The sequence below is a fragment of the Equus przewalskii genome, chromosome 22 (genome assembly GCF_037783145.1).
Source record: "Equus przewalskii isolate Varuska chromosome 22, EquPr2, whole genome shotgun sequence".
Lineage (NCBI taxonomy): Eukaryota > Metazoa > Chordata > Mammalia > Perissodactyla > Equidae > Equus > Equus przewalskii.
This window is the reverse complement of record NC_091852.1, coordinates 8,883,555-8,898,160: the sequence shown is the minus strand read 5'-3', so window position 1 is coordinate 8,898,160 and position 14,606 is coordinate 8,883,555. Positions and strand designations below refer to the sequence as shown.

The 14,606-nt window shown below is 46.3% G+C and overlaps 1 protein-coding gene across 1 annotated transcript; it reads left to right on the top strand.

Annotated features, from left to right (window-relative positions):
* Window positions 1–562: 562 nt before the first annotated feature.
* Window positions 563–6,864, top strand: LOC103543206 (spermatogenesis-associated protein 31D4-like). Its single transcript, XM_070590869.1, has 4 exons — window positions 563–852; window positions 1,586–1,631; window positions 2,215–2,275; window positions 2,558–6,864. Exons 1-4 carry the CDS (start codon window positions 655–657, stop codon window positions 6,810–6,812), a joined length of 4,560 nt encoding a protein of 1,519 aa, XP_070446970.1. The 5' UTR covers window positions 563–654; the 3' UTR covers window positions 6,813–6,864.
* Window positions 6,865–14,606: the final 7,742 nt, after the last annotated feature.

The window sequence follows — 14,606 nt, the reverse complement described above, 5'->3', positions numbered from 1 at the left end:
CAAGGACTGGGACACCACAGAAACTTAGAAGTCAGACTCTTTTCAGAAGCAAGGGATCCCTCATTCAGGAAGATTTGGTATTAAAATTCCTTCCCCATCTCATCATGAATGTTTACAACCCTATCATAAAAGTGTAGAACCTCATCATAAACGTTCAGAACTCAATCATAAATGTGTAAAACCTTACCATAAATGCTTGAAGCCCACCGATCAAAACCCGTGCCCCCAGTGTTTCAAGGTGCCACACTGTTCTCCCTAACCTCTTAAATTTCCCCAAATTCTGAATCAAGGAGACAGATCTGAGGGCACATGCCGCCTGTTCTCCCTGCAGATGGATCTTTCAGAATAAAGCTGATCTCTTTTCCCAAAGGCTGATGCCATAATTAATTGGCTATTTTGGTGCATTGGGCAAAAGAACCCTAATTTTGTGTCTAACAGCAGGGCAGAGGGACCTAGAGGGCCCAGGAGGAGTGGAGAGATGTGCCAGTCTGGTCGGTGGGGGAGGGGCTGTGGGCACACCCTCTTCATGTCCCCTCCCCCACCCTCAGAAACCCTTTGTGACTCTTCTGTGCTCTGTGATGCAGGCCTGGGACTATAGGCAAGCACTGGCACTCTCAGAGCTCAGTTGCTTCAGGCAGGCTTGCGATTCAGACAATGGAGTTCAGTCACTGGAATGTTCTCTCATTTCTGAATAGCCTTATTGAGTTGTGTCTGCGCGTTTGCTCAGCATTCTTAGATACTGACCCCAACCTCACCTTCCTGTGTGGGTTGTGGTTGCTTCTTCTGTTCCTGTGCTACCTGGTGGGGATTCCATCTTTACCAACCTTCTGGAAAACCAAAGCTTTCCAAAAGGTAAGGAATGCTGGGCAAGCCCCCAACAGTGATTCTTTATTGTTGTTTCTATCTTTATCCCCATATTTTAAAATGAGTTTGGTTGGCTCAGAGAGACACCTAAGATGGGAAGTCTGAGTAGAGGATGGAGTAGCATCCTTCTAGGAGCATAGGCCGGGCAGGGCTAGGGGTTCAGCAGGGAATGTTTCCCTTTGAAGCTCACAGACCATCTGGGTGTGGTGGAGGATTCTGGGATAAAATCCCAAACAGTGATTTCATGGCCCCAGATTGGGTTATTTAGAGAGTTTGGGATCTCTGCAGGAGAACAGAGTTCCCAGCGCTGGATCGTGAGTCACATTCGCATGTCAGGCGTCATTTGTATCAGGCAGATCAGAAGAGCAGGGCTGAGCCTCTGAGCAGAGGCTGGAGTCTGAGCTCTGTCCAGGACACAGGGTCTATCTGAGGGAGCACAGACCTGTCTGTCGGCCTCAGAGTCTATGCCCTCCTTGAGCAGAGGACTTCTGACTCAGAATACCAAGTGTAGACCTCATAGACAAAATCTTTCTTTGAGTTTTTCAAAGAAGGAACAATTGAAATACTTTGTCATTTAAAAAAATTAATAACAGAAAGGAACACAAAGTTCTATTAATTAAAATAGTCATTTTATTCATGGGATAATGCGTATCTGAGTTTCCTAGAGAGAGAAGGCAGAGAAATGAGTCCCAGCTTCTGATTCTTTTCTTTTTGTTCTCAGCGTAAGGGCACAGCCAAGAGGAGAAGGAAAGGTGGAACATCGGGAGGTAAGGTCCTGCTTATTCCACCTGAGCTCTCCAAGGGTGACTCTTCCTGTCCTTTCCATGAGGTCCCAGGTCCATGACCTCTGAGGATGTCAGGTGCTAGCCACAGTCCCTGTCAGAAAATAGAGCCCTCAGAGGAGAGGCTCATGGGAAGGCAGTCAGAACCTGAAACGCTTCTCAGATTCCTGCTCTGCCCACCTCTGGGCATGAAGCAGTGATGGACCTGGGCAATGGCTGTTGCCCAAGAGGTGGCTATGTTAGATATCAAGAGTCAGAGCTTCTGTCTCCTGACCTTGTGAAAGTACTTTGACTTCCTGGATGATCAGATCCGTCTTTGAGGTAACCATTGACATGTTCCTCACATGGTTGTTTCGAGCATCACATGGGATAATGTATGTGAAAGTACTTTTCAAATGAAGCAACATACACATATGAACCTTGTTAATATCATTGACCATTTGACCTCATCTGCTGATTCTTGGGTCTTTCAGAGTTTAATGTCCCAAAGGTCTCCCATAAAGGGACTCCTGTCTAACATCTATGCTTCTACCCACTCCCTCCATAACCCACTCTCCTGGTTTCCCAGGTTGGAGACATTACAAGAAGGAAACAGAGGACATAAGGAAGCTGATTTCCATTCTGAAAAGGTAACCAGTCTTTCCACTTCTTTCTTGATCCCTCTTTAGCACGTTCTATGCAATTCCAGGGATTCAGTGCAGCCTGCCCTAGTCATGCCGGGGGGTTGCCATAGGAACGGGTATGTGAATGAAGGCCTTGGGGTGAGGGCTGTTGAGTGTATTGTGAAGTCATAGATGTGGGACAATGTGAAGGAGCAGCAGGCTTCAGGTGGCCCCTCCCCCCACCCCAGGCCAGCAGGTCCTCCTTTCTTCTGGTCCTGGCTACAGTTTTCTACTTCCTGTCTCCCACAGCCCCTCAGGCCAGCTTCACGATACCACCCGCTTTCGTCAACTCTTATGTCCAGACCCCTCCTGTGAGGTGTGTAATAGCATAACTGCGGAGGTCAATCGGCTGCTGTTCCTGGAGGACCTGGAAGATGATACTCTCTCTGTGTCCTCTTTGGCTTCCACAGCTTCTGTGACTGAGTCCTCATTCACTCTGTCCTCTGCCTTCTCAGAAGTCCCTCCAGGAGGCCTAACACCAGCCCCTCCACCTGAGCCTTCCCCACCAACCCCCTCCATTCTTTCACCTAACCCAATGACACCCTTAGCTGAGTTTCACTCACCCTCACCAATGGGTCACTCTATGCCACCAGAGACTTTTCCTTCCTTGAATTCCAAATTCCCAGTGGACCATTCCCCACCCCAACCCCTTGCCTTTCCCCCTCTGCCACCACATGGCACTCAGACAGTGGATCCTGTTCTCCAACCAGAGGCCACTTTGTCTGTGCATACCATCTTCTCTCTCGACTCAACCCTTTCCCAAGATGTCAACCTCTTACCAAATGTGTCCCAGACAATGGATCCCACTGATTCATTGACTTGTCATCACACACCACCAACCCTGTCTGTTTCACCACCACGAGACAATGCTTTAACTGTGACTCAATCTGATTCACTTTCCACCTTATTGAAGCCCGTGCTGGAGAACTCATCTCCAGATAGCCCTGGTGGGTTGTCTACTTGTGTCCCACCAATCAAAGGCACTGACCCTTCAAGCCTCTCGGTTTCAGAATTCTCCACGTGGCAAGCTCATGCCAAAGACTTGTTCCCTTCCACTTTGGCACAATGTGATTTCAACCAAGAGTTTCTTGCCCTCCACTCTTCAGAGGGCTTTTTGAGGGGAGACCCTGCCAACAACCTTGTGGAACCTGGTAACCTCCCATTTCTCAGCCCTGATGTCCTGGCACTGTTGGAGAGACAAGTCCAAAAGAGGACTGATTTTCTGATGAGGGGTTCTTTTCCAAAAGAACTTAGGCCAGACTACCAATTAAATTCTTCAGAGAAAATGTTAGAGTCAATTGCTGATAAGCATGACTCAGCATTCTCCCTGCCTTTATGGAACAGCAAAGGGAAACCAAAGGAGCTGCTTGTGTACCAGCAGCCCCCATATCCTAAGACCTCAGAGGACCATTTACAACAAAAACATGTCCAGCTCTTCTGGGGTCTCCCATCTATGCACAGCGAGTCCTTGGCCCCTGCTGACCATGTCTCAGGTGACTGTTCCTCTATCTTCATTTTCACTACAATATTTAACGCCTCCACAGCTGAAGAATCCCCAGTACTTTCCCATCCTCTACCTTTGTCCTTGCCTGAGATGCAGCCTCAAGCCTTGCCTCAAACCCTGCCCCAATCCCAGCCCCTACCTCTCACTCAGGTCCAACCCCAGGCCCACCTTCAGTCCCCACTCCCCATCCTACCATCTGGTCCTCTACCTGAGACCCAGATCTGTGGAGTGTGTTTCCATAGACCCCAGAATGAATCAGAGTCTGTCATCTCATCTGAAATTCAACAACTGGAGCGGAATGTGTTGCAGAAGCAACAGGAAAGTTTGTGGGGTTTACCCTCTGTGGTCCAAAGATCTAGGGAAGACTTTCATCCTTCAGCTCCCAGTTCTCCTTACCTCCAGGCCTCCCAGGCCCATGTTTCAATCTCTATCCTTCCTGGAGAGTTTCCTCTCAGTGATGAGCTTCGGGAGAAACTAGACCACCACCTTCGAAAGAGGCTCATCCAACACCGCTGGGGCCTGCCCCGCAGGATCCATGAGTCTCTGTCACTGATGATGCCTCTAAGAGATTTTTCAGAGATTCCTGAGTCAGAGCACAATCATGGACACTCATGTGTCTCTCTGAACAAAAATCTAAATGGTGGACTGAGCCATCCTGGAAGCTTCTGTGAGAGGGGCTCAGAAATGCTTCAGCTAGAGAAGGATGTGGGGAAGGATCAGGGACATAGCTCAGAGAATGGCCCAAAAGCTCATCTGTTGAGTGACCCAGAGAGCTCTTCAGATAATGATCTGGGCTGTGACTCTGAGAACGACCTAACTAGTCACATGGCGAGTCTGTCAGGGAAAAATTCAAGGGCCTCAAGTGCAAGTCTAGATCAGAAACAATTTAAAAATGTCCTAGAAGTACATCTGAGCAAGAAGTTTGAGGAAATCAATGAGGGTCAGCTCCCTGGGACTGTGCCTAGTTCATGGCATGCTATCAAGCAATCATTGCAGATTCCTGTGAAATCCCACACCCAAATAACACAGAGGAGTTTGCCACCATCAGTGGGTGGGGACTACTGCCTGAATACCTTCCAGGACCTTTCCTTCATTGATTTCAGTGCACGACAGACGCTGGAAGCCCATATTAGAAGCTTTCGTATGAGGATGCTGTGGGGCCTTCCCCGCAGGGTCCTTGAATCCATAGAGATCTTTAATTTGAAAGGTGCAGCATCCGAGTCCTTGTCCCATTCCTACCTTCCCTCCTCAGCCAACCTGATTTCTGAGGTGGACTCCAAATCTGGGGGCCTTGAGCCCTTTAGAGGAAGCTCTAAACCTGTTCATCAAGACAAAGTGGGAACAACAAATTCAGCCCCTGTCCTGGATCATTCTCACCCTGCCACCTCACCTATGGGCAGGGAAGGACAGGGGACCTTTAGACAATCACCCTCTGGTATGAACCAAGAGCTTGCAGAGGATGTTCAGCAAATTAAGGGTGCCAGACAGACTCTTCTGCCTGTCACACATGGCGTCACAGGCAAAGCCAGTCTGAGACTTTCTCCCCTAGGGAACAGATACCCCCCAAAGCTGCCTGCAAGGCAAGCTGAGGCCAGACATGAGCCAAAGGGGAAGAGTGTGAGTTCCAGGGATGGAGTAGAAACAAGACAGGGCAAAAAGACAGATAAGTCTGAACCTTCAGCTGCATCCAGGGAGATATTCAGGGCCAAGGAGCTCAATGCTCTTCAGTCAAAAACTGGCAGCATCTTGACAACCAGCAATCCAGGAAACTCCCAAATGATGACTAAAGTAGAAACTACCGGGAGCACTGAAAGGCCTTCACCAAAAAGACCAGTTCCCCAAGATCCCAAATCATCAGGCCTTAAAGAACAGCTGTTTGGTGAATTAAAGTTTAAACTAGAGAAGAGGAATCAGAGCCAGGTCCAAGGCCAACCCACTGATAGGTCCCCTGCCTCAGAGAGCTTGACTTACAAGGCGCCACTGACTCATGCCCAGGGTGTCTCCACTGGGGACATGGGAGCTTCCCAGGTGCTGCGTGCCCATTTGGAGGACAAAGGAATCAGCATGGAGCAGCAGCAGGAGCCTTGGGTCCCGAAGCAAGTCTTAAGGAGGGGCCAGGATAAGGATTTCCCACCAGCTGCAAAGACAGCGAGCCCTCTGGGCCCCAAGGCAGAAGAGCTTGGTGGAGGGGATGCAGGGTTGGGGACATCCCAACCTGGAAGGAAGATCTTCTTTACTCACAACAAGGCATTAGAGGAGACGGTTGGGAACAAGTCTTCCCAGACCCCATCACAGAAGGGACCGCCTCCTCCTGAAGGCCTCTTCAGGAAAAAGATGAACCACATTTTGCAATGGCTTCATCCCGGGACAAAAGGCAAAAGCCAAGAAAATTCCCAGGAAAAGGGCAGCCCCGTATCATCGGCGCAGAGCAGGGGCCCAGTTAAAAAGAGAGCTGCCCTTACTGGGACGACCACAGCTCAGAAGACCGTGATGGTTCCTGGGAAGTTCCCAGAGGAGAAACCGGGGCGTTGGCATGCAACAGATGTCACCTGCCCTCAAGAGCCCCTTCCTTCCCCAAGGAAGTTTGGGAAAACTCAGCAGAAGGCAGAAGTGCTGGGTCGGGCAGATCCCATCCAGGGACATCCTTCCAATTACAGGGCTCCCACCTGTAAAGTCACAAAAAAGCCCTGCCGCCAAGAAGCTGTCTTTGCTGGCCAGAGTGATCCTGCAAATAGTAGACGGATCCGAGATGAGGACGGACACCCCCAGAAAGTTGTGGCCTTTAGGAACCAGCTAGCAGATCAGTGGTATCCCTCATCTGTGCCCCGCAGGGAACATGTGCCCCATCCAAGCCCCACCTGCAGGAGCCAAGCCAGCCAGGGCCCTCCAGCCACTCTCACCACTGCTCAAGGCACGGTGTTCAGAGACCTGTCTCTGCTATGTCACCAGAAGATGCTTCTCCAGCATTTCCAGAGAGGAAAACTTCCTGCCCCCAAGTAATTCCTTCTCGTGGAGAATATTGATTCTCCCAAATAAATGATTCTCTAAGAATAGTGAAGTCTTCTCTGTGTACTGTGTTGGGGGCATGGGTTTCGGGTAACTCAGGGCTTGTGCTTTGGGAAAGGAAGAGTTAGTCCAGCTCTTACTGTTCTCTTCCTTTGGTTTCTAACAGGTGACCAGTCCCCTGGAGCTCTTGTTGACAGAGAGATGACATGCCCCCCAAAGCCCATTTCCTCCCTGATGAGTTTGAGATGGGCTCTGTCTCCTGCCTCTTAGCTTAGCCTTAACGAAAATGTAGAGCAGCCCACACCTTCCCCTCACTGGATGTTTCATATCCTGCAGAGCAGTAGGGAAGACAGGTCTTCTATATCTGAAGAGGGTCAAGGACAGGTACATTTTTCAGACGATAACAGTGAAGAAGAAACAGTGGCTTCATCATGATTTAGAAGTCAGTGACCGGAGGACCCCACAGGTGGGTGAACCCTGGAGAGAAGTTTTTGGGGGTTACTGCTTCAGTGGATCCTGGGATGGTGGGGGAGGGGCTAGGAACAGCACAGATGCTGCTTAAGAATCTGTCACGTGGGTCATCTTAATGTGTTGGGGAAGCATACTTTAGACTTTACACTGAAGTTTCCTTACTGGAAAGACAGCTGGGGGAAGTGGTTCCCCTCCCTGGGTATTTCTTCAGATTGCTGATTGATGACATTTTGTTGCAGAGCAAAAGCATCACTTGGCTGTCAGTGGCAGTAATGTTGACCAGGCAGCCACCTACCTCCCAGGGTAAAATAAAGCCAAGAGTAAGGAAAAGATGCCTTAGAGGGAGTGGGAAGGTAAGAAAAACTGAAGAGGGGAAGGAATGACCTTGCTGGTGGAACAAAGGTTTATGCCTCATCATCCATATTGTGACCCTGTCCTGTTCCCCTTGCCCCTTCCTCAATCTGATCCAGGCACCACTTCCTTGAAGCTTATCAGAGCACTGCACAGCACACTGATGCCTTATTCTGAAAAGGCATGGGGCTGCTCTTTGAGCACTAAAACAATATCTGCAGGGAGGTCATCAGGCATGGCATCCCCTTCCTGGGGAAGGTGATCTTGGTGCCTTTCTTCCATCCATGCTTGATGGAAATACACAAGATCTTGCCCTTACTGTGTAAAGTTCACGTTCAGGATGGAGGTGCCTCCTTTGATATTCATGGCCTTGGTGGAGCCATGGTTGGTCTCCCCAAGAACACCTGCAGCTCATGAACCAGAGGCGAGTCCCAGACTATGCACCAGGTTACAGATGTTTGGGGGACTCACCATGGACTGCACACATACCCACCCTTACCATAGGGCCTGGAGGGAAGGCAACTCCACTTGTATAGACTGGGACTCAAACATGGGTTGAGTGCCCTAGAGGGCACTTGAGGTAGTTCTTCCAGAAAGACTTGTGAATGCTAGGTCTTAAAAGAAAAAACAAAACAAAACCGGTGTCCACCACAGCCCTCGCTCACTCCACACTTGTATTTTCTTGTCCAGAGTTATGCCATTGACCCTCCAATGTCTGAAGCTTAGGGTCAAAAAATAATGCAGATTCTGTGGAGGTCCTAGGAGGGAAAAAAGGTGGGACAGGGCCCAAGGCAGAGAACTGAAGAGGTGAGGAGGCCGTGGAGGGCTCGAACATCCATGTGGATGGACCAGCCAATAGTCCGACCCCTCAGATCCTACATCATCTCATCTTTGGGTCCTTTACTTCCATTCCAGGACAGCTACTGCCACACTCCAGGGCTTATCACCAGGAACACTTCTGACATCTGGATTAACACAGTTTGACATTCCACCCTTTGCCCTCATCCCTGATCCTTCTGGTGTACAGGCCCCTTAGTAATTTTTAACTCTAGGCCATTCATCTTCCCACTTACCCTTCATCTATCCACCTAGCTCCTGTCTTCATCTCCTCCCTCTCCAAGGTAAATTTGATGGTCTGTCAGGTAACCAACATTTAAAAAGGTCCATTACAAATGGGGCTTAGGTCACTGTTTCCTTAGTCCATGCTCTCTGCTGCCTCTCTACTTTATTTCAAATCTCCTTCACTTTCCTCAAACTCAGGCCATCTCCACTTGCTCAGTAGATGTACTGGACCACCATTCACAGAGGAGCTAGAAGCCATGAGATAGGAACTTTCCGTCAAAACACCTTCACAAAAACCCTTTCCCATTCCTCCTTTCCTTCTTTCCTGGTATATGAAAAGAGGTTTCCTTCCTAACCTCAATGGAATTACACTTCCTGAAATGTCCTTATTGCGAGAGCTAAACCCTCGTCTTCACAGACTGAGCCCCCTTGCCAGGGATCCTCTCGTCCCCTCCGTCTCCTTATGAGGCACCCAACTTTCACTGTTTTAAGCTTTCCATTACAGAAATGTTTAAACGTGCATGAGAGCAGTGTATCTTCCCATGTACCCCTCACCCCGCTCTCAGAGTTGTCATCTGGCACGTGTGATACGGCCCGTCTCCTACACTATGGTTAAAGGGCAAAAGCCCATCAGAACATCCTGCCATCTGTCTCTCAGACGTATGCTTTGTGCCCGTGTCACAGTTCTCAAAATTTTTTGACAGTTACACCTGTGGGGCACACTGACCCACAACAGATGGACACAGCTGTGGGTGGGGACCAAAAGCACTGAGCTTTAGAGGCTTTGGCCATCAGTTCTGCTCGGCTCTGCAGTGAAGCCTGAGGAGTCACCCGAGTGAACTCTTCCCTCAACCCCACACAGAAAGGAATCTTCCTGAGCAAATGCAGTGCACAGTGTTGCAGTCCCTTAATAACACAGTGACTACAGCATGCAGAGAGTACAGAAGGAGAAAGCTGTACATGTGATAAGGACTTGACATCACTATGTGTTTTCAAATATTCAGAATAAAATTTTTCCTGTCATACATTTACAATGAGCTATTGTGTTTTGAGTTAAACAAAGTAACTCAAACACTTAACTCCTCTCCTTCCCAAACACTGTTAAAAAGATTAGATGGAAAGATGCTCAACATTAATAGTCATCAGGGAAATGCAAATCAAAACCACTAAGAGATAGCACTTCACAAACAGGATGGCTAGAATAAAAAAGTCAGATAATAATGAGTGTTGGTGAGAATGTGGAGAAATGGGAACCCTCATACACTGCTGGTGGGAATGAAAAATGGTGCAGGTGTTTTGGAAAACAATCTGACGGTTCCTCAAAAGTTAAACACACAGTTACCATATGACCTAGAAATTTCACTTCTAGGTACATACTCAAGAGAAATGAAAACGTGGGCACACAAAAACTTGTACACAAATGTTCACAGTAGTACTATTCATAACAGTCAAATAATGGAAACAACCTAAACGTCCATCAACCGATGACTGGGCAAATAAAATGTGTTATATCCAGACAACGTAGTATTTTTTGGCAATAAAAGTACTGATACATGTTACAACATGGATGAACCATGCGAAGAGGCCAGTCACAGCCACATACTATTCCATTCGTATGAAATGTCCAGAATATAGAAATCTAGAGAGATGGAAAGTAGATTAGTGGTTGCTTAGGGCTGGGGGGATGAGGGGAGGGAGAGATGGCGGCTAAAGGTCACAAGGTTTGTTTTTGAAGCCATGAAAATGTTTTCAAACTGACTGTAGTGATGGTTACACATGTCTGTGAATATACTAAAAACCATGGAATTATACACTTTAAACAGGTGAATTGTAAGGTATGTGAACTATATTTCAATAAAGCTGTTAAAACAAGGCAAGGACACAAAAAGAATAAGCACTTGAGGATGACAAGGAGAGGACAGGACAAAAGATGTCAACACATTTTTGGAAGATGGAAATCCAGTGGAGGTGTGGTAACTAGCAGACTAGCAGAGCAGAGGAAATGCCAGCAAACCAACTCACATCTCAAAATGCCAGAAGACCGAAGACCGGGTGACCAAATAGGAAAGAAATTAAGGGTTCCATGCTGTACACATTGAATTTTTTGTTCTTGTTTTTTTATATTGTGTATAATTTTTAAAAATCTTTTTTTTGGGGGGGGGGTGCTCTTTCCTGTATTTTGTAACTCTGTTGAAATGTTAGCACGCTTCAAATATGCAAAGAGGATCCTGGGTTTCTTGCCTGAGACAGAACCTGAGTTAACTGTTTTAAAGTCACCATTGCACACTTCTGGGGTCTAGGTATGCTGGTGGTGGCAGCTGCTGGAGTCAAAGCCACGAATCTCAAAGGTTAGGTAAAATTCAGGACAACAGTCAATGGCTCATTTTTAAAATGTATTTATTTGAAAATAAACTTGTGGAAAAGTTGCATAGATGGCAAACAATCATATACTCTTTATCCAGATTCACCTGTTAATATTTTGACCCATTTTTCTTTTTTGCAAAGATTGGCACCTGAGCTAACATCTGTTGCCAATCTTTTTTTTTTCTTCTTCTCCCCAAATCCCCCCAGTACGTAGTTGTGTATTCTAGTTGTAGGTCCTTCTGGTTCTGCTATGTGGGATGCCACCTCAGCATGGCCTGATGAGTGGGGCCAGGTCCATGCCCAGGATCTGAACCAGCGAAACCCTGGGCCGCTGCAGTGGAGCATGAGGACTTAACCACTTGGCCACGGGGCCGGCCCCTGACCCATTTTCGATGTCTCTCCTCTGTCTTCATCTGTTTTTGTCTCCTTCCCTCCCTCTATCCCCTTTCTCTCTCTATATGAACATACACACATATATGAAAAGTATGCATGCATTCCTAAATATTTGAGAATACATTCTGTGCATCATGCACTTTCTCCTTGAATATTTTGTTGTGTGTTTCTTGAGAAAAAGTATATTCTTACATACAGCAGGTTATCCCCTGCAGTAAATTTAACATTGGCATAAATCTTTTAACTAATCTCCCATTCATATCTCACTTTTGACAATTTATTGAGTAATGTCCTTTGTGGCTTTTTTTTGAGCCGCCTCTACAGGATTCAGCCTACAATCACAAACTGCATTACTTGTCATGTGTCTTCAGTCTCCTTTAATCTGGATCAGTTTCTCAGCCTTTTACAACGAGTTCACTTTTGAAGAATATGGTCAATGTATCATTCTTATAACCCCTTCTCAACTGGACATTTTTTTGGTGGAGCTTATCTTGCTCAGACTTCAAAGGATGTTTTCACAAGTGTGAGTCCTAGGACCTCAGGAGCAGTCAGGACCAGACTCGCTATAAAAAAAACACTGCCAGAGATGTAAAGATACGTGGAGGGATTCTTCTGAACAGAGACACCTCCTATAGTCGAGGAAGGGTCCATGAGAGGGGTGGGCTTGAAGTGTACCTTCCTATTGCATGGAGATGATGGTGAAGCTGTCGATGCAGGAGAAGACGGGGAAAGAAAGGAGCTGCCATTACTGGTAAACCCTCTCACATGGGAGGGAGAGGACTGGGTGTCTACAGCCCAGACTGAGTCTTGAGACTCAGCGAAGGAATGCAGGCAGGCAGAGGGAGGACATGACACAGGGCTTCATTTCAGCAGTTTAGCACTAAATAATGAAGCTGTAAGAGTTAGGACTATTAAATGACTAGCTAGCATGGGGAGATGAAATAAATACATGTGTACCATAAACGAAAATGACACTATTATTTAGAAAGGTATAGAGATGCTGATGGGAATTTTGGTGAAAAGACAGAAAGTAGAAGGGAAAAAAATCGTAAAACCTTTAACGGAGGAAGTAACCACAGCTGTGATCAAAAAACAGCAACAACAACAAAAGATCGCTAAATATGAATTTGTGCTCATTAGACTTTATGCTAAAGAGAAGCCCACTCCCTAAATTAAGATGAGTTTGGTTCTGTGAGTCATGGTCCAGCACAACTGCTCTGTAAAATTAAGTAAAAATTAAAATGTTTCAGGGAAAGAGGGAATTTGGCAGAGAGAAGAGAGAGGGAGCAGCAGAGTGAGACACTGTTTGGGTGGAGGGGACTAGATTTGAGAACCTTTAGGGGCTGAACAGCCTAAGAGGGATTTTGGGAAAAAAAGTACTACTAAAGATTTTCAAGTTGTTTGCCGTGGGTCCATGGGTGAGCCATGCCCTTGTCTCCCTCTTTCTCACGCTTTTTAATCATTGGTACAGGCTACTCTGCTCTCTCATGCTTCTTGGTGAAAGTGGATTCTTTTGAGGAGATATTGGGGGTGGGGCTGCTGCTGAGTATACTTCTGATTCCTAGAGGTAAGAAAACATTAAGTATCAGGGGAAGCTGTAAGTGAGGGCAGAGTAGATCTTGGGGGTGTAAATCCCTGGGCATAGCAGACTTTCAAAGATGATGTGGGGCCAAAGGGAGATCATCAAGCAGTAAACGGTCTCAGGTAATATCTAGGTAACAGGTAGAATAAATAGAAAATTTCACCAAGGTAAATATATGGTATGGTGAATGGGTGGAGTTGAAAGGTAGGTTGCAGGTATCTAAGGGGCCCTGGAGGTATGGACAGATCTGCTGGGCTGGATGGTGGGGGAAGGGTTGTGGGTTCATCTCTTGTGTGTTGTCCCCTCCCTTCCCCTCAGGAACCTTTGGTGTCTGTGCTAAAGCTCTGTGATGTGGGCCTGGAACTCTAGTCTAGAGTGTGCGCTCTTAATGCCCAGCTGCCTGAGGCAGCAATGCATTTCCCATGACCTGGACCACCTTCCCTGTCTGAGGAGCCTTACTGCACCATGGCTGAGCTCCAGCTCATCTTCCTAGGTATTCCCATCCTTGCCTTCACGGGTGGGATGGTGCTCCTTCTTCTGTCACTGTGCTACCTAAAGAAGGATTCATGTTTCCTAATATTTTGGAAACAGACATCAGTCAGGTAAGTGAACCAAAGTCCCTCAGAGATATTAAATCTTTCTTTTCATATAGATGCATTCAAAGCCGTCAATTTCCCTCTAAGTACTACTTTTGTTGTATCACAAATTTTGATAAGTTGTATTTTAATTTTCATTTAGTTTAAAATATTTTTTTCTCTTGAGACGTCTTCCTTGACCCACGTGTTAGTAGTGTGTTGTTTAATCTCCAAATGTTTTGGAATTTCAAGCTATTTTTCTGTAATTGATTTCCAGATTAACTCCACTATGGCCTAACAACATACTTGGCTTGATTTCTATTTTATATTTGTTGAAGTGTGTTTTGTGGCCCAGAATGTGGTCTTTCTTCGTAAATATTCCATGTGAGTTTGAGAAGAACGTGTATTCTGTTGTTGGATGAAGTATTCTACAAACATCAGTTAGCTCAAGTTGATTGACAGTGCTGTTCAGGTCAACTATATCCTTACTGATTTTCTGCTTGCTGAATCTGTTCATTTCTGATAGAGGAAAGATGTCTCCAACAATAACAATGGATTCATCTATTTCTCCTTGCAATCCTATCAGTTGTTGCCTCACATATTTTGACACTCTTGTTAGATTTACACATTAAGGATTTTGTGTCCTCTTGGAGAAATCACCCTTTTGTTGTTATGCAATGCCCCTCTTGATCCCTGATAACTTTCCTTCTTCTGAAGTCTGCTTTGTGTGAAATCAATATAATTTCTCCTGTTTTCTTTTGGTGAGTGTTAGCGTGGTACATTTTTCTCCATCCTTTTACTTTTAATCTATCTATATCTTTATATTTAAAGTGGGTGTTTTATAGACAACATATAATTGGATCTTGTTTTTTAATCCGCTGAGATAGCCTCTTTTATTGGTGAATTTAGAACATTTATATTTAGTGATTTTTTTAATATAGCTGGATTAATATCTACCATTTCTGCAACTGTTTACTATTCATTATACCT